The following is a 20,605-nucleotide window of genomic DNA, read 5'->3' as shown; positions in this document are numbered from 1 at the left end:
GCCATTAGACCTGTAAATGGTCATCTGAACATATGGGGAAATTAAACTGGTTTCTCTATATTCGATGTGTCCAGTTTGAGAGAAGGATTGGGTGGAGTGATGATATGCAGCCATTGGTGGTAATTGGTGTTGGGATTTATGGCCCATCAGTTGGGAAAGGTTTAATTAGGAAATTAATCATACTGTTTGGAGTAGAAGTTGGAATGAAAATTACATCTGAAAGATCTAATTGTGGGCGGCACGGTGGCACAGTGGTTAGCACTGCTGCCTCACAGCGCCGGAGACCCGGGTTCAATTCCCGCCTCAGGCGACTGACTGTGTGGAGTTTGCACGTTCTCCCCGTGTCTGCGTGGGTTTCCTCCGGGTGCTCCAGTTTCCTCCCACAGTCCAAAAATGTGCAGGTCAGGTGAATTGGCCAGGGTAAATTGCCCGTAGCGTTAGGTAAGGGGCAGATGTAGATCTAGATGTAGATGTAGGGGTATGGGTGGGTTACGCTTCGGCAGGGCAGTGTGGACTTGTTGGGCCGAAGGGCCTGTTTCCACACTGTAGGTAATCTAATCTAATCTAATCTAAATAATGTTATCCTGTTGTTAAAAGACACAACAACTGATAGAGGATTGCAAGTATATCCAAGGAAAGATGGAAAGGTAATAATATTGTGGCTACATGCTGATTCTTTCCCTTGACAATTTCTGAGAGTAATTAAAATCATTGATTTAAAAAAGAAACCAGGAAGTGGATGCTTTCATTTTTGTATGTGAGAGATCCAGATCATGTAAAAATTAAAAATTGAATGCACCATCATGCCTCAGGATGGCTTGGGGTTTAATATAATGGTGCTTCAGTTTGGGGGTGTAGTTTAATCATAAATAAAATGCTCAGTTTGCATTTTATTTATACCAGCACACAATCAGGATGATAGCAGTCTTTTCAATGAACTGAAGAACAAAAAAGTTCAGCAAACCCTAATGGTCAGAGGGAAATTGAGAAACAAACTTATAAGATCTCAGCTACCTATAGGAATAATAGGGTAGTTATGGTAGGGGATTTTAACTTTCCGAACATCGACTGGGACTACCATAGTGTTAAAGGTTTAGATGGAGAGGAATTTGTTAAGTGTGTACAAGACAATTTTCTGATTCTGTATGTGGGTGTACCTACTAGAGAAGGTGCAAAACTTGACCTACTCTAGGGAAATAAGGCAGGGCAGATGACTGAGTTGTCAGTGGGGGAGCACTTTGGGGCCAGCGACCATAATTCTATTTGTTTTAAAATAGTGATGGAAAAGGATAGACCAGATCTAAAAGTTGAAGTTCTAAATTGGAGAAAGGCCAATTGTTTTCCTAGATGTTTTACCATAATTAAACTGATCGGCCTGCAGTTACTGAGCTTATCTTTACACCCTTTTTGCACAAGGGTGTGATGCTGCAATTCTTCAGTCTTCTAGCATCACTCTGGATCTAAGAACAACTGAAAAATTATGGTCAGTGTTTCAGCAATTTCAATTTTCACTTCAATTCATCGAATCCCCATAGTGTGGAAACAGGCCATTTAGCCAGTTGAGTCCACATCAACCCTCCGAAGGGCATCTCATCCAGAGCCCCCCCCACCCCTCATCCTATCCCTGTAGCCCAGCATTTCCCATGTCCAATCCACCTAGTCTGCACATCCTTGGATACTATGAGAAATTTAGGATGGCCAACCCACCTAGTTCACACCTTTAGGAGTGCGGAGGGAGGAAACCGGACCAATCGCAAGAAAACCACGTACATATGAGAAGAATGTACAAACTGCATACAGTCATCTGAGCATGAAATCGAGCCCAAGTTTCAAGCACTGTGAGGCAGCAGTGCTAACCACTGAGCCACCATGCTGCCCTCAGTATGATTGGATGCACCTCATGCTGCCTAGTGCCTTATCGACAAGTACAGATAGACTACCCAATTAGAGTAATTACCACAGTACAGTTATGAAAAGCAAAATTAACTTCATAACATCGCCAACAAGCAATAAATGTTGCAATCACTCAATGTTTTCAACAATAACGGGTTTAATCAAATGGACCTGAAGCTCTAATTACCTGACTCAGTGTTTTCAATCTTAGCAAATCTGAATCTTCAAGTTAAAAAAACCAAAAGAATAGTGGATACTGGAAATCCTGGCAGGACTTTTCCGTTAACGTTTTGGGTCCAGTGACTCTTCAGAACGTTCTGAAGCGGACCTGAAATATTAACTTTGATTTTTCTTCACAGGTGCTGCCAGACCTGCTGAGATTTTCTAGCAATTTCTGTTTTTGGTCCTAGATCTTCAATTGTTAGAGTAACATATAGGAAATAATATAACAGCAGATCTGAAAGTACAAGGGATATGAGCCATCAAAGAAGGAAAAGTTCATGTTTTAGATAGTACCATCATTTGCATACCTTTATAGCATACTGACTTGAGAGTAGGTGGGGAAATAACGCCTGACAGCACCTGAGACCCGGGTTCAATTCCTGCCTCAGGTGACCAACTGTGTGGAGTTTGCACGTTCTCCCTGTGTCTGCGTGGGTTTCCTCCGGGTGCTCCGGTTTCCTCCCCCAGTCCAAAGATGTGCAGGTCAGGTGAATTGGCCATGCTAAATTGCCCGTAGTGTTAGGTAAGGGGTAAATGTAGGGGTATGGGTGGGTTGTGCTTCGGCGGGTCGGTGTGGACTTGTTGGGCCGAAGGGCCTGTTTCCACACTGTAATGTAATGTAATCTAATCTAAAAAGCTAAATACAACTAAAACAAGTTAAATTTTAATAGGCATAGGGAATTCTGGAGGATTCTCATAGGAGGATTCTGGATGATCCAAGATGGAAGATGGGAAAAATTTCTGGCTGTAACAGCTGCTCCTTTTTTTTTGAGGTGTTTTAGGTGTTGGAGATGATTTCCTTGAATTCCAGGAGCAGCAATTACTGTTTTGTATGCTGTTGCATTGTTTTGGAACTTTTGGAGAAAAAAAAGCCAAAACAACAGCACTTTTAAAAGGGAGAAGAACAGACAAAAGAATCATCTGGTGAGGTTAGTGCAGGAGAGGCAGAGACAAAGAAACCCACATTGCTAACTGACAGAGTTAGCAGTTCCTGCCTTTGCTGTTGAATTCATGTATCGCTCGACATCGGAGTGCGTTTGGGAAAATTAAAAATGTGAAATTCGCAACTTATGTTGGAGGAACCTGTCTGGCAGCGGTCACAGCACAGAAGTAGATAAGTGGATTTTAAACATGGCCTTAAAATAAGTCTGCAGTAGTGAGTAGAGTGGATTCTTTGTTGATTGTATGTTTTATTGAGCTATGTCTCTTGATTAAACTAAAATATAAGCCATAAATATTAATTTAAGCTGGAGCAGTGTTTTGTAGAGGAATAAGACGGTGCTACTTTCTGGGTCTGTAGATTGAAAGAAGCAAAAATGGCCCTTAAAGTGATATGCTCTTCTTGTCGAATGTGGGAGTTTAGGGAGAGTTTACGGGTACTGAGGATTATATCTGCAATACATGCCGTTGGTTGTGAATCCTATCAGATCGAATGGATCGGTTGGAGAGGCAGTGAGGAATTTCCAAGAGCAAATGGATGTGATGGATGGCAGTTATAGAAAGGGAGGTGGGGGAAGAGTCTCAGATACAGTCACATAGATGGGTTAACTCCAGGAAAGGTAAGAGAGGTAGGCAAGTAGTGCAGGAGTCTTCTGTAGCTATCCCCATTTCAAACAAGTATGCTGTTTTGGAAGATGTAGGGGGTGATGTATTCCCAGGGGAACATAGCGCAAACAGCTGGTATTCTGGTATTGAGACTGTTTCGAATGTAATGAGAGGTTCATCGGGTTCCAAGCAATTGATTGTGTGAGGGGACTCTCTAGTCCGAGGTGTGGACAGACATTTCTGTGGCCAGAAGTGAGAAATCAGAATGGTGCGTTGCTTCCCTGGTGCCAGGATCAAGGATGTCTCAGAAATGGTGCAGAATGTTCTCAAGGGGGAGAGGGGCCAGCAGGAGGTCATTGTCCACATTGGAACCAACGACACAGGAAGGGAAAAGGTTGAAATTTTGAAAGGAGATTACAGAGAGTTAGGCAGGAATTTAGAAAGGAGATCCTTGAGAATAGTAACATCTGGATTACTCCCGGTGCTACGAGCTAGCGAGGGCAGGAATAGGAGGATAGAACAGATGAATGCATGGCTGAGGAGTTGGTGTACGAGAGAAGGATTCACATTTTTAGATCATTGGAAGCTGTTTTGGGGTCGAAGTGACCTGCACAAGAAGGACGGATTGCACCTAAATTGGAAGGGGGCTAAGGTACGGGCAGGGAGATTCGCTAGAGCTGCTCGGGGCGATTTAAACTAGTAAGGTGGAGGGGTGAGACCCAGGGAGATAGTGAGGATAGATTTCCATCTGACACTGGTATAGTTGAGAACAAAGACGAGTGAAACAATCAGGCCAGGCAGGGACAAAGCAGAGAACAAGGTAGGACTTATAAGCTATTTATTTCAATGCAAGAGGCCCAATGGAAGGCAGGTGAATGCAGGGCATGGTTAGGAACATGGGACTGGAGTGTCATAGCAATGCGGAAACATGGCTCAGGGATGGACAGGACTGGCAACTTAATGTTCCAGGATACAATGCTATAGGAAGGACTGAAAGGGTGGCAAGAGAGGAGGGCGAGTGGTGTTTTGATAAGGGATAGCATTATAGCTGTATTGAGGGAGGATATTTCCAGAAATACATCCAGGGAAGTTATTTGGGTGGAACTGAGAAATAAGAAAGGGTGATCACCTTATTGGGAGTGTATTATAGACCCCCTAATAGTCAGAGGGAAATTGAGAAACAAATTTATAAGGAGATTTCAGTTATCTGTAAGAATGATAGGATGGTTATGATAGGAGATTTTAACTTTCCAAACATCGTCTGGGACTGCCATAGTGTTAAGGGTTTAGATGGAGAGGAATTTGTTAAGTGTGTACAAGAACGTTTTCTGATTCTGTATGTGGATGTACCTACTAGAGAAGGTGCAAAACTTGACCTACTCTCTGGAAATAAGGCAGGGCAGGTGACTGAGGTGTCAGTAGGGGAGCACTTTGGGGCCAGGGACCAAAATTCTATTAGTTTTAAAATAGTGATGGAAAAGGATAGACCAGATCTAAAAGTTGAAGTTTGAGGAAGGCCAATTTTGACGTTCTGATGTTTGCAGGTAAAGGGATGGCTGGAAAATGGGAAGCCTTCAGAAATGAGATAACGAGAGTCCAGAGAAAGTATATTCCTGTTAGGGTGAAAGGAAAGGCTGGTAGGCACAGGGAATGCTGGATGACTAAAGAAATTGAGGGTTTGGTTAAGAAAAAGTATGAAGCATATGTCGGGTATAGACAGGATAGATCAAGTGAATCCTTAGAAGTGTGTAAAGGCAGTAGGAATATACTTAAGAGAGAAATCAGGACGGCAAAAAGGGGGCACAGCTTTGCCAAATAGGGTTAAGGAGAATTCAAAGTGTGTTTACAAATACATTAAGGACCAAAAGGGTAACTGGAAGAGAATAGGGCCCCTCAAAGATCAGCAAGGTAGCCTTTGTGTGGAGCTGCAAGAAATGGGGAAGATACTAAACGTATATTTTGCATCAGTATTTACTGTGGGAAAAGGGCATGGAATGTAGGGAAATAGATGGTGACATCTTGCAAAATCTCCATATTACAGAGGAGGAAGTGCTGGATGTCTTGAAACGGTTAAAAGTGGATAGATCCCCAGGGCCTGATCATGTGTACCCTCGAACTCTGTGGGAAGCTAGGGAAGTGATTGCTGGGCCCTTACTGAGATATTTGTATCATCGATAGTCATAGATGAGGTGCTGGAAGACTGGAGGTTGGCCAGCATGGTGTCACTGTTTAAGAAAAGTGGTAAGGATAAACCAGGGAACTATAGACCAGTGAGCCTAACATCAGTGGTGGACAGGTTGTTGGAGGGAATCCTGGGGGACAGGGTGTACATGTATTTGGAAAGGCAAGGACTGATTAGGGATAGTCAACATGACTTAATCTGTGGGGAATCATGTCTCATAAACTTGATTGAGTTTTTTGAAGAAGTAACAAAGAGGATTGATGAGGGCAGAGCAGTCGATACGATCTGTATGGACTTCAGTAATGCATTCAACAAGGTTCCCCATGGGAGACTGGTGAGCAAGGTTAGATCTCATAGAGTACAGGAGAACTTGTCATTTGGATACAGAACTGGCTCAAAGGTAGAAACCGAGGGTGGTGATGGAGTTTTTCAGACTGGAGGCCTGTGACCAGTGGAGTCCCACAAGGATCTGTGCTGGGTCCACTACTTTTCATCATTTATATAAATGGTTTGGATGTGAGTGTAAGAGTTATCATTAGTATGTTTGCAGATGAGGTGTAGTGGATAGTGAAGCAGCTTACAACAGGATCTTGATCTGATGGGCCAATGGGCTGAGAAGTGGCAGATGGAGTTTAATTTAGATAAATGTGAAGTGCTGCATTTTGGAAAGGCAAATCTTAGCAGGATTTATACATTTAATGGTAAGGTCCTAGGGAGTGTTGCTGAACAAAGAGACCTTGGAGTGCAGGTTCATTGTTCCTTGAAAGTGTAGTCGCAGGTAGATAGGATAGTGAAGAAGGCATTTAGTATGCTTTCCTTTATTGGTCAGAGTATTGAGTGCAGGAGTTGGGAGGTCATGTTGCGACTGTACAGGACATTGGTTAGGCCACTGTTGGAATATTGCATGCAATTTTGGTCTCCTTCCTATTGGAAAGATGTTGTGAAACTTGAAAGGGTTCAGAAAAGATTTACAAGGATATTGCCAAGGTTGGAGGATTTGAGCTGTAGGGAGAGATTGGATCGGCTAGGGATGTTTTCCCTGGAGCGTCGGAAGCTGAGGGGTGACCTTCTAGAGGTTTATAAAATTATGGATAGGATAAATAGACACAGCCTTTTCCCTGGTGTGGGGGAGTCCAGGACTAGAGGGCATAGGTTTAGGGTGAGGGGGGAAAGACATAGAAGGGACCTAAGGGGCAACTTTTTCATACAGAGGGTGTTAAGTGTATGGAATGAGCTGGCAGAGGAAGTGGCAGAGGCTAGTACAATTACAACATTTAAAAGGCATCTGGGTAGGTATATGAATAGGAAGGGTTTGGAGAGATATGGTCCAGGTGCTGGTAGGTGGGACTAGATTGGGTTGGGATATCTGGTCGGCATGGACGAGTTGGACTGAAGTGTCTGTTTCTGTGCTGTACATTTCTACGACTCTAAATGCAGGGAAAGTGTTTATGGAGTTTAGAGGGAAAGCGTAGAAAACATTTATTTTAAGTTCAAATACCAGTGGTTTGAATCTGATTGGAAGAAAGTATACCTTTTGGGTCATCAAACTATATCCTTGCACTTATACTAGAGATAATGCAAGTCAGTCTGGGGTGCAACAATAAAATGAAATTTTGAACCATTGGCGTGTTCAGGATGTGATCCCCAGCACATGGATAGCAATAGATTGGTCAATAGCAGAGTTTCTGACAGTCTAATTTCAACTACGTTCTCTTGCAGTGCTCACATCAAACATCGTTTAGGCGGCACGGTGGCAGGGCGGCACGGTGGCACAGTGGTTAGCACTGCTGCCTCACAGCGCCAGAGACCTGGGTTCAATTCCCGCCTCAGGCGACTGACTGTGTGGAGTTTGCACGTTCTCCCCGTGTCTGCATGGGTTTCCTCCGGGTGCTCTGGTTTCCTCCCACAGTCCAAAGATGTGCAGGTCAGGTGAATTGGCCATGCTAAATTGCCCGTAGTGTTAGGGTAAATGTAGGGGTATGGGTGGGTTACGCTTCGGCGGGGCGGTGTGGACTTGTTGGGCCGAAGGGCCTGTTTCCACACTGTAAGTAATCTAATCTAATCTAATCTAATCTAATCTAATCGTGCTTTTGCATGATTTTTGTATCTGGAAGGTGCCTGGCTGGAGAAAAGTGCACGCTCTTCAAAGCTTTTGCCAGCTTATTGAATCGTATTTTAGTTTGGTCTAGATGCACTATTGCTGCAGAGTAAACAAAGATTTGTGGTGGTAGTGCAAATAAATAGACACGAAACTGATGTGTGAACTAGTATATTTCAATACTAGAGACATGGGAGGCTGTTCAGCTCATTATAAGAATCCCTAAGTGTGGAAGCAGGCCATTCAGCTCATCAAGTCCTCACTAACTCTCTGAAGAGTATCTCATCCATACACACACCCAATCCTATCCCTGTAACCAACCACCATTTACCATGCTTAATCCATCTAACCTGTACATTCCAGGACACTATGGGCAATTTAGCATGACCAAACCACATAACCTGCATATCTTGTGGGAGGAAACTGGAGCACCTGGAGGAAACCCACACAGACACAAGGAGAATGTGCAAACTCTGCACAGACAGTTGCCCGAGGGTGGAATTGAACTTGGATACCTGGTGCTGTGAGGCAGCAGTGCTTATCACTGAGCCACTGTGCCACCTCATTTATGTCCATGTGGACTCCCTGCAAGAGCAGCTCAGCTGATCCTGCTCCCTGGACATTTTTTGTGTACTTGCAGTTTTTATTTCCTTCAGCTACTTATTTTGTAGATCCGAGCAGGATGAAGAAAAATGACAGGGAAACTGTTGCAACTCATATCTGATATCCAAGCAATGCAAGCCAATTTGGGTCCTTAGAAACAAATTATGACCACAAAAGTGATCTCCTGTGTCGCCACACTTGAATACAGCCACCATTTTTGATTCAGTTGAGGTGTGGATCCAGTAGCATGACCAACAACAGAATGATGTCATGAACTACAATGTGAAGCAGTAATGATGAGCTGTGAACCTGAACTATGTGAAAAGGAACTAACAATGCACAACTTTGATGCAAAATGAGAAAATGAATTTCTGTTCACAAGTGTAAAAGATGTGTTTGCATTGCATGTAATTAAAATTTACCAATAAGTGAAAGGGGCAGTGTGTAATGATGCCACACAATGATGCACGGTAGGTCCAAGAATAATCTTCTGTTGAGCAGAATGCTTTGGGCAAAGAAGGTTGATGATCTCAAAGCCGTTTGAAAGCTTAACAGTAATTTTTTTTCTCCAAAGAAGCAGCAAATGGTAAGGCCTGTATTGAAGCTTCATTCATTATTTTCTGGCAAATCATAAGGCATCATTCACATAGCGAAGTAATTAAATAAGCATTGACTGTGTTCATAACGTGTTTTTCGTAAGCTTTAAGAGTGAAGAAGAAATTACAATGGCAATCCAGAGCATGTCAATTGATGCTTCCACAGTAGCGAGATTCATCAAATCTTTGTCCAAAGACATCTTTGAGCAACTGCACAGCATCTGAACGAATTTGTGAATGTTTCTCATTGCAGTTCAATTAATACATCGTGACTGACACAGCCCACTTGGTACTTGCTGTGCGCGTGCTCTGCAAGGATATAAGAACTAAAGTAGATCTCTCAACCTTTTGACCTTTTAAAGAGAATTTAAGTTACACGCTTAAGAAAAACATTCCAGTTAGGTTTTTCATCACAATTGATAGTGCACCAGAAATGAGCCTGAATTCTCTCTTCTGTCAGTCATGATGATTTAATCCACCAAGAAACAATAGCAAGTTATCAGCCTTTTCCACGCAGTGGAAGTTGTTAAGATTATAAACTTGATTTGAACAAGAACCCTGCAGCGCAAGTTGTTTAAATCCTTACTCAACAAACTGTGTTGCCTGCAGTGAACTAATCCTCAATGCTGTTGTGAGGTGGTAAGATCGAGGGATGGTCATGCAAAGATGTTTTGACCTAATACCTGAAATCATCACTTTTCTTAAATCAAATAATGAAGTGTGGTACAATCTGTCCTACAGTGCATGGTTGCTTCACTTGTGTTAGAATTGTTAGTTGCTCCCACTGACAGTATAGGAAATCTGATAGAAGGTTGACTGTGCCAAGGCAAGTTCAGGACTGCCAGATTGGCCGAACTTGTTTAGGCTTGCTGAGTAACCCTGTCACCACTATAGGAAAGTCATCGTTTGACATAGATCTGCCTACAAACTCTGCAAACATGCTTAAATGAATGAGCAAGTTACACGTGCTGCTAATTGGAGACAAACTGAAGTTAATATAGTAAATGGAAAACTGGTCCAAAACTTTGCTGTATATTATAAAATATTCAGCACTGGTCAGATTCCAAAATCTCTCTAAAAGATAATGTGCAAGGCATTCTTCCAAATTTAATAAGCTAGCTAACATTATTACAGTATAAAGATGACTTAAGGGCAATATTATCTTAACATATTCAAGTCTAATGACCTCTAACTTAGAAATATGTTTTTTGCACTGATCAAAAAAAATCATAGAACTAAAAAAAAATTGGCAACATAGATTTTTACTCAAGTTTTCTGTATTTTTAGACCAATCTGTATAAGTATTGCACTTAAACCCATCTCATCTTTAGGCTCCAACAGAGAAACAGTTAAGATACAAAGAAAAGGTGACAGAACTTCGGAAGAAAAGGAATTCAGGACTGACCAAAGAACAAAAAGAAAAATATATGGTGAGGTTTCTGTGAAAACTTTTTGGCAAATTTTATTCCTTCAGACTTGTATGTGTTTCCAGCTGTTGTAAAGTTCATCTTTTTCAAAAATATAGTATGATGTAAAATTAGTCACATGACCAAATAAAGATCTGGCATAGTTTTAATGACCCTAAGTCAAAAAGGAATTTTCTATTTCCTGCCCACATGACTAACTGGTCATTTTTTAAAAAATCTGGTTTCAGAGAATGCTGGAATCTATCAGTGAGGTTATAGCTAGATACTGGAAAATCAACAGGCAGAGTCAACATGATTTTGTGAAGGGGAGATCAGATTTGACTAAGTTATTGGAGTACTTTGAGGAACCAACAAGTAATGTTGATGAAGGGGAATCTGTTGACACTGACTCCTTGAGTTGGATGCTTGGCAGTGACCATTTCCAAAAAGAGACATGTGGAAGCATCTTCTCAATATTTCCCCTGTCAAGACCCTCAGAAAATTGTATGTTTCAAAAAGATTCTTCTTAACTGGAATAAAGGACTAACCTTCTTAGTTTTCTTGATAAGTTAAACCTTTCATCCCAAGAATCAGCCTGTATCGACTACCAGTGCCAGTGTACCCTTTCTTAAATATGTGGACCAAAACTCCAAGTGTAGACTCAGCAACAACTTGTACAGTTGTAACAAGATATTGCTATTCTTAAACTCCAATCCCGAAGCAAAAAACAACAAAATTCTCTTTGCCACCTTATTTACTTGCTGCACCTGTTTGTGTTTCATGCACAAGACCATACATATCTTTCTGGGCTCTACTTTTTTCTGAAGTCTGTATTCATTTAAGTAAATAATCTGCCTTTTGATTCTTTGTTCCAAAACACATGACCTCATTCTTCTGTACTTTAAACTGCATGTGCCATCTTTTTGCCTATTCACTGAGTTTATCGATAGCCCCTTGTAGATTTCTTATGCTGTTATGACAATGTGGCCTCCCAGGAATTTTTGTATCATTTGGATATATTGCACACCTTACCCCCATTTCTCTTCAAATTATTAATTTAGATATTAAATAATTAAGAGAATCAACCTCCTCCTGTGGCACTCCACTTGCTCTATCTTTGCAACCTGAAAAAAGACCCATTAAACCTGAAATTCTGTCTTCTGTATGCTAACCAATCCTTAAATCATGTAAATACATTATTCCCAATGCGGTGAGCTCCTATTTTGTGCAATAGTCTTTGTATGTGGCACCTTATTGATTGCCTTCTGGAAATCCGAATACAATGCATTTACTGATTTGCCTTTATGAACTTCATTTGTTTTATCTCTTTTCACAAAACCATGTTGACTCTGTTTGATTACGTTCAGCTTTTCTAACTTCCCCTGTTATTTTCTCCTTTAATGATGGCAGATGTTAGGATAACTGACCTATAATTCAATCTCCTTCCCTTCTTGGACAGAGGCAACACTTTTGCAGTTTTTCAGTCTGCTGAAACTGTCTTGGAATCCAGAGGGTTCTGGACTATTTTGACCAACACCTCCATTATCTTTGCAGCTATTTCCCTTAAAACCCTTGGAAGCAGCCCACAAGGTCCTGGCAACTAGACTGCCTTTAGTCCCATTGGTTTCTCAAATACTTGGTCTCTCATGGTAGAGACTGTTACAAGACCTTTTCTCCCAATAGTACTGGGCTTAACTAGTTTCTTTGGGATATTTATAGTATCCTCTGCCATGAAGACCAATGCAAAATATTGGTTAAAGTTATCTGCATTCCTTGAATCCCCATTAATAATTCCCCAGTAGCATCCTCCAAGGTCCCATATGTATTGAGCTGCTCTATTTATTAGGTTCCCTACAGTGTGGAAATGGGCCATTTGGCCCAACAAGTCCACGCCGACCCTCTGAAGAGTCACCCACCTAGAACCATTCCCCTACATTTACCTCATTAATGGGCCTAACACTAGGGGCAATTTAGCATGGCCAGTTCACCTGATCTGACCATCTTTGAGAGCACCCAGAGGAATCCCACGCAGACACTGGGACAATGTGCGAGCTCAACACAGACAGTGGCCTGAGGTGGGAATCGAACTCTGGTCCCTGGCGCTGTGAGGCTGTAGTGCTAGCCACTAAGTCACCGTGCTGCCCTATAATTCTTAAGTGGTTGATCCTAGCACGGACTTCAGCTCCGAATCTCTGTAGTATGGGAGCAGGCCCTTTGACCCAACAAGTCCACACTGACATCTGAAGAGTAACCCACCCAGACCCATTCCTCCATCCTACATTTTTACCCCTGAATAAGGCACCTAACCTACACATCCCAGGACACTATGGGCAATTTATCATGGCTAATTTACCTAACCTGCATGTCTTTGGAGTTTGGGAGGAAACCCACACAGGTGCAGGGAGAATGTGCAAAATCCACAGACAGTTGCCTGAGGCTGGAATCAAACCCGGGTCCTTGGCACTGTGAGGCAGCAGTGCTAACCACTGAGCCACCATGCCACCATGGTGTACATATACCTCTAAGAGCTGAGACCACTTGTTTTTATATTTCTTGCCAATTTACTTTCATGATTAATTTCCTTCCTTTTTATCAGTGATCCACTGTTAGTTATTTTAAAAAAACCCACTAGTTTTGCCACCTTGTAAATGTTAGTTTTTGATTCAAGACTTTCTTTGACTGGCTTTGTTAAAGTACAAGCAGTTTATCTTTCTCAGAATCTATTTTAACTGGCGCACACTTTCTTCATATGCTGTAATTGCCCTCATTTACATTAAGGACATTGTTTCGAGTTATTAATCTTGCAGAGCCTTTAGTTCTACCTTTTTACAATTTTGCAGCCTCTAGCATTATCTGTAGGCGCATACTAAAATTTAACATCCCCAAACTATTTCCGAGTGACTTCACTTCCACTAGGCTTCCTTGATTTTTGGTCAAATGCTGCCTTGACTTCAAGGGCAGTCACACTCTCCTCATCTCTGGAGTTCAGCTCTTTTGTCCATGTTTACACCAAGGTTGTAATGAAGTCAAGAGCCGAATAGTCCTGACATAAAAAATGGATTTATTCACATTCATAGGTCCATAATAAAATTGGAAACTAGTGAACTGGAAATTGAACACAAGCAAAAGAACTGAAAGACATAATAATGTTGAATAGGCTGCATTTGTTCTGTTTGTGTAAGAGCAGTTATTAATAGGTTGATAAATTTGTTACTGCAACTTTTCATAGCGCTAATATTTGTGGGATGGCCAGTCTCCTAATTTTCTTTTGAAGGAATATGTCTCCTGAAACTTAAGAGACCATTTTAGGCAGAGATAATAGGAGTGGCAATGTCATTGGACGAGTCGTCCGAAACCGCATCCGAATGCTCTGGACGACCTGGGAATTAAAGCTCAAATAATAAATCTGGAATGTAAAGCTAGTTTCAGTAATGGTGATGATTATTAGCTATCATTAATTGGTTAAACAGTTTTTTATAACAATGTCCTTTAGGGAAGGAAATCTGATGTCCTTACCCAATTTGACTCAAACGTAACATCACCAACAATAATGTAGTTGATGCTTAACTGCTCTCAGTTCAGATGCAGTTAAACCTGGGCATCAAATACTGGTCTTGCAGATGAACCCTATATTCCAGGAAAGAGTAAAGAAATCATTTTTGAGGAGAAACCTATGCAATTTAACTATTTAACCCTTTAAGCGTGTTCTGCCATTCAGTTAGATCATTTGTTGATTAGGCTATTAACTTAGCAACCTTAATGATGGAGCATATTTTCTAGCTGTATTTTATGTGGCAAAGGTGCTCTGTTGAAACTTTGTAGAGTTTCAGGATTAACCTGTTTGCTTTGTTTAATAATTGTGTTTGTTTAATTTTAATGACTTATTTTTGCCTGTCTAATATTTGTGTGGTTGCAAACTCTCAGGAGCACAGACAGATACATGGAAATACGAGAGAACCACTCTTGGACAATCTTACATCTGATTTTGACCTGGAATTATTCCGCAAAGCTCAAGCGCGAGCCTCTGAGGATCTGGTATGAAACAGTACTTACTAAAGTATACTTTATACATGGCAGTTGAAGGAGAAAGACTGTTGTTCAATGTAAAGAATTTTGAAAGAATTTTGTGGTAGACGTTGTGCGTTTATAAGAGTAGTTTTTCAGTTGTTTGAATTTTGTTGCCTATTTGATCTACTTAAAATTAGTTTATCAATTTTAAATTATAATCGATGACTTAAATGATTTCAGATTCTTTGAATCTACATTTTGATAGTTTTTTGAAGATTAGAGAGCAAAATCACTGATACAAATAGAATTGTTGCCTGTAAGTCAAAGGGGGAAAATAAATAGCAAAACAGCTGGCAATGTCAATATTCTTTAAGCTTTTTAAATCTTTTCTGTTGGTTTGACGAGACATTTTGAATTGATAAACATAGCTTTTCCTAAGGGAAATGATTTGCAAGAGTGGCTGATCTAAATTGAGAATGGGATTTATTTTATTGACAACATTATATTACTAAAATGATCTTGCTTGACAATCCAATGTCTCATCATGCCTAAATAGATTGGAATCTTATAAGAGTGTGAGTGTCACGAGTTCTCATGAGATTTGAGGCAGAAGTAGATGAGAGGTCTGTCAGAGCCTAAGTTGGGATCGTAGAGTCATAGAGATGTACAGAACAGAAATAGTTGTACCTTTGGTCCAACTTGTCCATGCCGACTAGATATTCTAAATTATTCTAGTCCCATTTGACAGCACTTAGCCTATATCCTCTAAACCCTTCCTTTCAATATAACCATCCAGATGCCTTTTAAATGTTGTAATCTCATGCCATCTTTTGCACTTTTCACAAGTGGTGTGACAGGGTGCTGGACAGTTGAAAATTGCCAATTTAAGGGAGTTAGAGGCCTTGTTGATAGACTAATGTGCTTCATTAATATTTGGTTTTCTATCTTACTAAACTTGCCAAGCAAGTCGACATCAAGAAAACCTGACATGGAAACCTGCCAATTTCAGGTCCAAATGACATCCATATTGGATATTTAGGGCATTCTGTAAGGGCCTGGGCAGCAGCCACATGCTGTCCAATCTGACGCTGGCAGCTGATATGTGCCAGCTTTTGCGAGTTCTCCAGACAGAGTTCTGATCCAATTAGAGTGCACTTCCTATGCATCAAGGTTGTCCCAGTAACCACCGTTGTAATGCTGCAAAAAGGACATTATGCGATCAGGGACATGCACCAAGCTTATGGACTGGGCCAAGCAGTCTCTCCAAGTTCTTCACTTTCTTTCACAGCGGTCACTCACTGAATAGCTGAATGCTTACAGCATACCTGCCTTGCTTTGCCTTTTTGCACTTCCTTCAGCCAGAGATACTAGGCTCATGTTAGATCTGCCTTGCTTTACATTTTAATGCAGACATGAAGGTTGGAAGCTTGTCATGCTTGTTAGCATGCCTCCATTAAGTAAAGGGGTATAGCCTTTCCTTAGAGTCCTAGCACAGTAAGCCACAGGAAGCCTCCATTACTAGTCCATGAGCTTGGAAACAGTCAGTCATCCACTCAAGGCAGTCACAGTCAGGACAGTGGTTTGAGGAGCTGAACTTAGGGCTGCCCATCACCTGCCTTGGGTCTTTCCGCTTTATGGAGAATATATTCCTCCTGGAATGAGACAGAGACCGGTTTAAAGCAGGTGAGAGTGGGTGACACTGCTACTACTTTTGGTCCAGGTGTGCAAGAGTCCGAAGTGATTGATTAGACAGCACAAAGGATAAACAGGTTAGTCATGTTGGAGGTTGGGATGAGTGAGAGTAAATGGGAAAGATATTGCACACCATAATGAAAGTGCTGGAGCATGACCCTTGGTGAGACATGGCTATAGCCTCAAAAAGAGTGAGAGGTATCAGACAGAAAATAGTGGTACTTAAGGACAGGGTGAAGGAGGCAGTTGACCATCTTTGTATAGTCGTGTGGATTTCCCCAAACAACTAAGACTGTTTGAACATGGGTGGCAACCTTGGACCAAGGTAGTGGTGTGGTACCACTGCTGATATTGGAGAAAGAGTAAGTTATGCTTCTGCGCTAACTTGTCCAGCTGGACCTTGAGGTCCCTGCCCATACAGCCAGATGCAGATTTCTGGGGCAAATGTTAGGAGCCGTGCAGGGCTGCTTTGGACTGACAGTGCTTGTCTGGATGCACAACAGTTGAAACAGATAGCAGACCCACAAGGGATACTGGTGAATTCTGCATATATCCATCGAGTGGCAGTTTGTTCTGGAAATGGCGTATGGTAAAATGGGGCCGGATTCGGATGTGACAGATGACACAGGGGGTGGGGTCAGTGGTTAATGTGGGAATTTTATTAAGAAACAGGGAGAAAATCCGCTAGGCATCGCAGCAGACATCTCTCCTAAAGTCTGCTGTCAACTCAGACAGCCCAAACACAATACGATTTAGTGTACTGTTTCCTGATGCAGTTGAGCTTGGAAATAAACTTGCACCTCTAGTGATTTTATCAGCACTTTCTGTAAGCAGCAGCAACATATAAAAAAAAGATGTTTCATTCATTTTAATTCTTTAAGTTTTTAATCACGAGTTTTGTAATCCTTTCACCTTGAGGTCGTCTTGCAAATCAGCCATGAGTGATTGACATATACTCTTGCCAAAAGTGTTCTGTAAAATGGATTTAGCCAGAGTAAACCCAGTTCTTGTAACTATAAATGACAGTAATTTGACATTACATTAATATTGTTTATAATCCAAAAAGAAGCATGATGGCAAAACCAAAGGATAAGTAATGCTTTTCATTCATTCTTGTGACATGGGCATTGCTGGCTAGGTAAGCAGTTATTGCCCATCCCTAACTGCTTAGAGGACAGTTGGTGGAGGGTTGTTCTTCACACTGGAGGCCTGTGACCAGTGGAGTTCCACAAGGATCGGTGCTGGATCCTCTACTTTTTGTCATTTATATAAATGATTTGGGTGTGAGCATAAAAGGTATAGTTAATAAATTTGCAGATGACACCAAAATTGGAGGTGTAGTGGACAGTGAAGAGGGTTTCCTCAGATTACACCAGGATCTTGATAGATGGGCTAAAGGGCAGAGAAGTGGCAGATGAGTTTAATTCAGATAAATGAGAGGTGCTGCATTTTGGGAAAGCAAATCTTAGCAGGACTTATACACTTAATGGGAAGGTCTTACGGAGTGTTGCTGAACAAAAGAGACCTTGGAGTGCAGTTCATAGCTCCTTGAAAGTGGAGTTGCAGGTAGATAGGTTAGTGAAGAAGGTGTTTGGTGTGCTTTCCTTTATTGGTCAGAGTATTGAGTACAGGAGTTGGGAGGTCATGTTGCGGCTGTACAGGACACTGGTTAGGCCATTGTTGGAATATTGTGTGCAATTCTGGTCTCCTTCCTATCGGAAACATGTTGTGAAACTTGAAAGGGTTCAGAAAAGATTTACAAGGATGTTGCCAGGGTTGGAGAATTTGAGCTATAGGGAAAAGCTGAACAGGCTGGGGCTGTTTTCCCTGGAACGTCGGAGGCGGAGGGCTGACCTTATAGAGATTTACAAAATTATGGGGCATGGATAGGATAAATAGACAAAGTCTTTTCCCTGGGGTGGGGGAGTCCAGAACAAGAGGGCATAGGTTTAGGGTGAGAGGGGAAAGATAAAGAAGAGAGCTAAGTGGCAACTTTTTCACGCAGAGGGTGGTACGTATATGGAATGAAGTGGTGGAGGCTGGTACAATTGCAACATTTAAGAGGCATTTGCATGGGTAGATGAATAGGAAGGGTTTGGAGGGATATAGGCCGGCTGCTGGCAGGTGGGATTAGATTGGGTTGGGATATCTGATCGGCATGGACGGGTTGGACCGAAGGGTCTGTTTCCATGCTGTACATCTCTATGACTCTATGACTATCACTTTGCCCGGATCTCGAGTTGTGTCAGCCAGATCAGGTAAGGATGGCAGATATAATCACACATCATTTTCAGACCAGCTTTTTTAACTCCAGATGATTGCAAACTTCACCATCTACTGTGGAATTTGAAACTATATTTTGAGAACAAGTAGCATTTGTTTTTAAGTCTCGCGATATTACCACACAACTGCCTTCCCATAGGATGAGGTTTAGGACAGATAACGTATAAAAACTTTCACCCTGTAACTCTTTAATGCTTGATACTGACACTAGGTGACAGCAATGGTGAAACATTAATGAACAAAGTTCAATCTTGCGTAGTAATTTTCTTTGTTTCTAGAAATGAATAATAGAATTTGTTTCAGTTTTCTTTTATTTTAATTGGCTGAATATCTGTTTTTCTCTGCCTTCAGGCAAGAAATAAAAATTCTGAATGCAGACACACTTTGTTCTAATTTCTGATGTGGCATGCTTGTAACATATTTTGTGGAATTTGTAAATGTAATTCAGTTTTTATTGAATCCAGATAAAAAGTGTAACTAATCTGTCAGGGAACTGTGACTATTGCTTGGACAGCACTTGACAATGATGCACAGCTTCAATTTTCTTTCTTTACTTTAGGAGAAGTTAAGGTTGCAGGGCCAAATTACAGAAGGCAGCAACATGATTAAGACCATAGTGTTTGGTCGGTACGAGTTGGATACCTGGTACCATTCTCCATATCCTGAAGAATATGCTCGTCTCGGGAGGCTATATATGTGCGAGTTCTGTCTCAAATACATGAAAAGTCAGACCATCCTTCGCAGGCATATGGTAAATTGTTTGCCGGCAGAAGCAAATAAAATAATTGAATTGGTTCAAATTTAATTTTGTGATAATTAAACTGCAGTCTGCTTTGTGGCAGATTAGGTGGTGACTGAAATGTAGCAGCATGCACGAGAATTAAATCTAAATAGAGTAGAATGAAGAATCCATTACTTGCCCTCTAATATAATCAGCTTTTGTTTTCATAGTTTCAGTAGAAATCAAATTTCCTAAGTAAGTAAAGATGATGCTTGACTTATGGTTTAGTAGTTAAGTGCTTCTTCTGACATCTCCTGCGTGTGCTGGTTAGTTTCTGAATCAAACTGAACAGAATCTCCTAAGGAATATAGTGGCAGCTGTTCAGTTTGAGGTACCGAGCCAAATAGTTGGAAATTACTGGCCTGAAACATAGATTGGGTCTTTTTCTTCGGGCTGAAGGCATCAGTCTTGCTAAAAGCTACAAGTGTCAATCTGTCTTTCTGTCTGATGGAAATCAGTTTATTTTTCTAATTCCTCAATTGCTAATTACTTGTCATCTATCCAACAGACAGACTGACCCCTGCACTTTAAAGCTATTTGGAATCTGCATGCTGTTCATGTTTACTCTCCATAAATGCTGCCTGACTTCCTGAGTTTTTCCAGTAACTTGTGATTTTGTTCCTCATTTAATCATGTTGGCTCATATTTATAATATAGAGTTTATCAGAACAAAAGTATAATGTTGTGTCGTATAAGGTTTTTGCTACGTACATAAGTAATCGTGAATGCTTCGAACTGCTTCAGCACAGAAATGAGTTAATTGTCAATTTCTGGCTTGGTTTAAGATTAACTTTGACTTTAAAATAATCAGCACAATGTAGATTTTTAATATATATAACAAAAATTCATTTGGAACTGCAGAGTTAGAGTTTCACTGAAAAAAAACATTTTGTTAAACTTTTTATCTTGTACTCGACATTTTGCCAAATTACAAATTCAAGGAAAACAAAGTTGTAATGCATGAGAGAAGAATTCTGATTGGTTGGCAAGTGGATTCTCATTAGTAGAGGTATTGTCATGGCAAATTAGCTATTCTGCTGAATGACTGTTAAAAGACAAGCTTTGCGAAATTTTAAACCAGGCCTAATTAGTCGGGGTATTACACTGATACATGAGTCAGCGAATGGCTGTCATCCATTTTGTTGAGTTCTAACAGGTGCAGTGGAGAACACTTGTTTCTACCTGCAAAGAACATAGCCCTCTTTGTTAAATCTATATCCTCTAGTACATGCAAGTGCACCACACTGAGAGTCCAGCTGACAATCCTAAATCATTTGTCAACAGTATTTACTCTCT

At 41.1% G+C, this 20,605-nt stretch overlaps 1 protein-coding gene across 6 annotated transcripts in view; it reads left to right on the top strand.

Annotated features, from left to right (window-relative positions):
- kat7b (K(lysine) acetyltransferase 7b) overlaps positions 1–20,605 on the top strand; it is an 82,970-nt gene that overhangs the window by 41,295 nt on the left and 21,070 nt on the right. For all 6 annotated transcript variants that reach the window (XM_072561677.1, XM_072561676.1, XM_072561678.1 and 3 more), the window contains 3 exons: positions 10,471–10,569; positions 14,470–14,580; positions 19,088–19,279. In XM_072561677.1, the coding sequence (XP_072417778.1) occupies positions 10,471–10,569; positions 14,470–14,580; positions 19,088–19,279 (402 nt within the window). The remainder of the gene's footprint in view (positions 1–10,470; positions 10,570–14,469; positions 14,581–19,087; positions 19,280–20,605) is intronic.

Source organism: Chiloscyllium punctatum, chromosome 42 (assembly GCF_047496795.1).
Source record: "Chiloscyllium punctatum isolate Juve2018m chromosome 42, sChiPun1.3, whole genome shotgun sequence".
In the NCBI taxonomy this organism is placed as follows: domain Eukaryota; kingdom Metazoa; phylum Chordata; class Chondrichthyes; order Orectolobiformes; family Hemiscylliidae; genus Chiloscyllium; species Chiloscyllium punctatum.
Note: the sequence above shows the minus strand (reverse complement) of the source record. Positions and strands in the feature narration are given on the sequence as shown.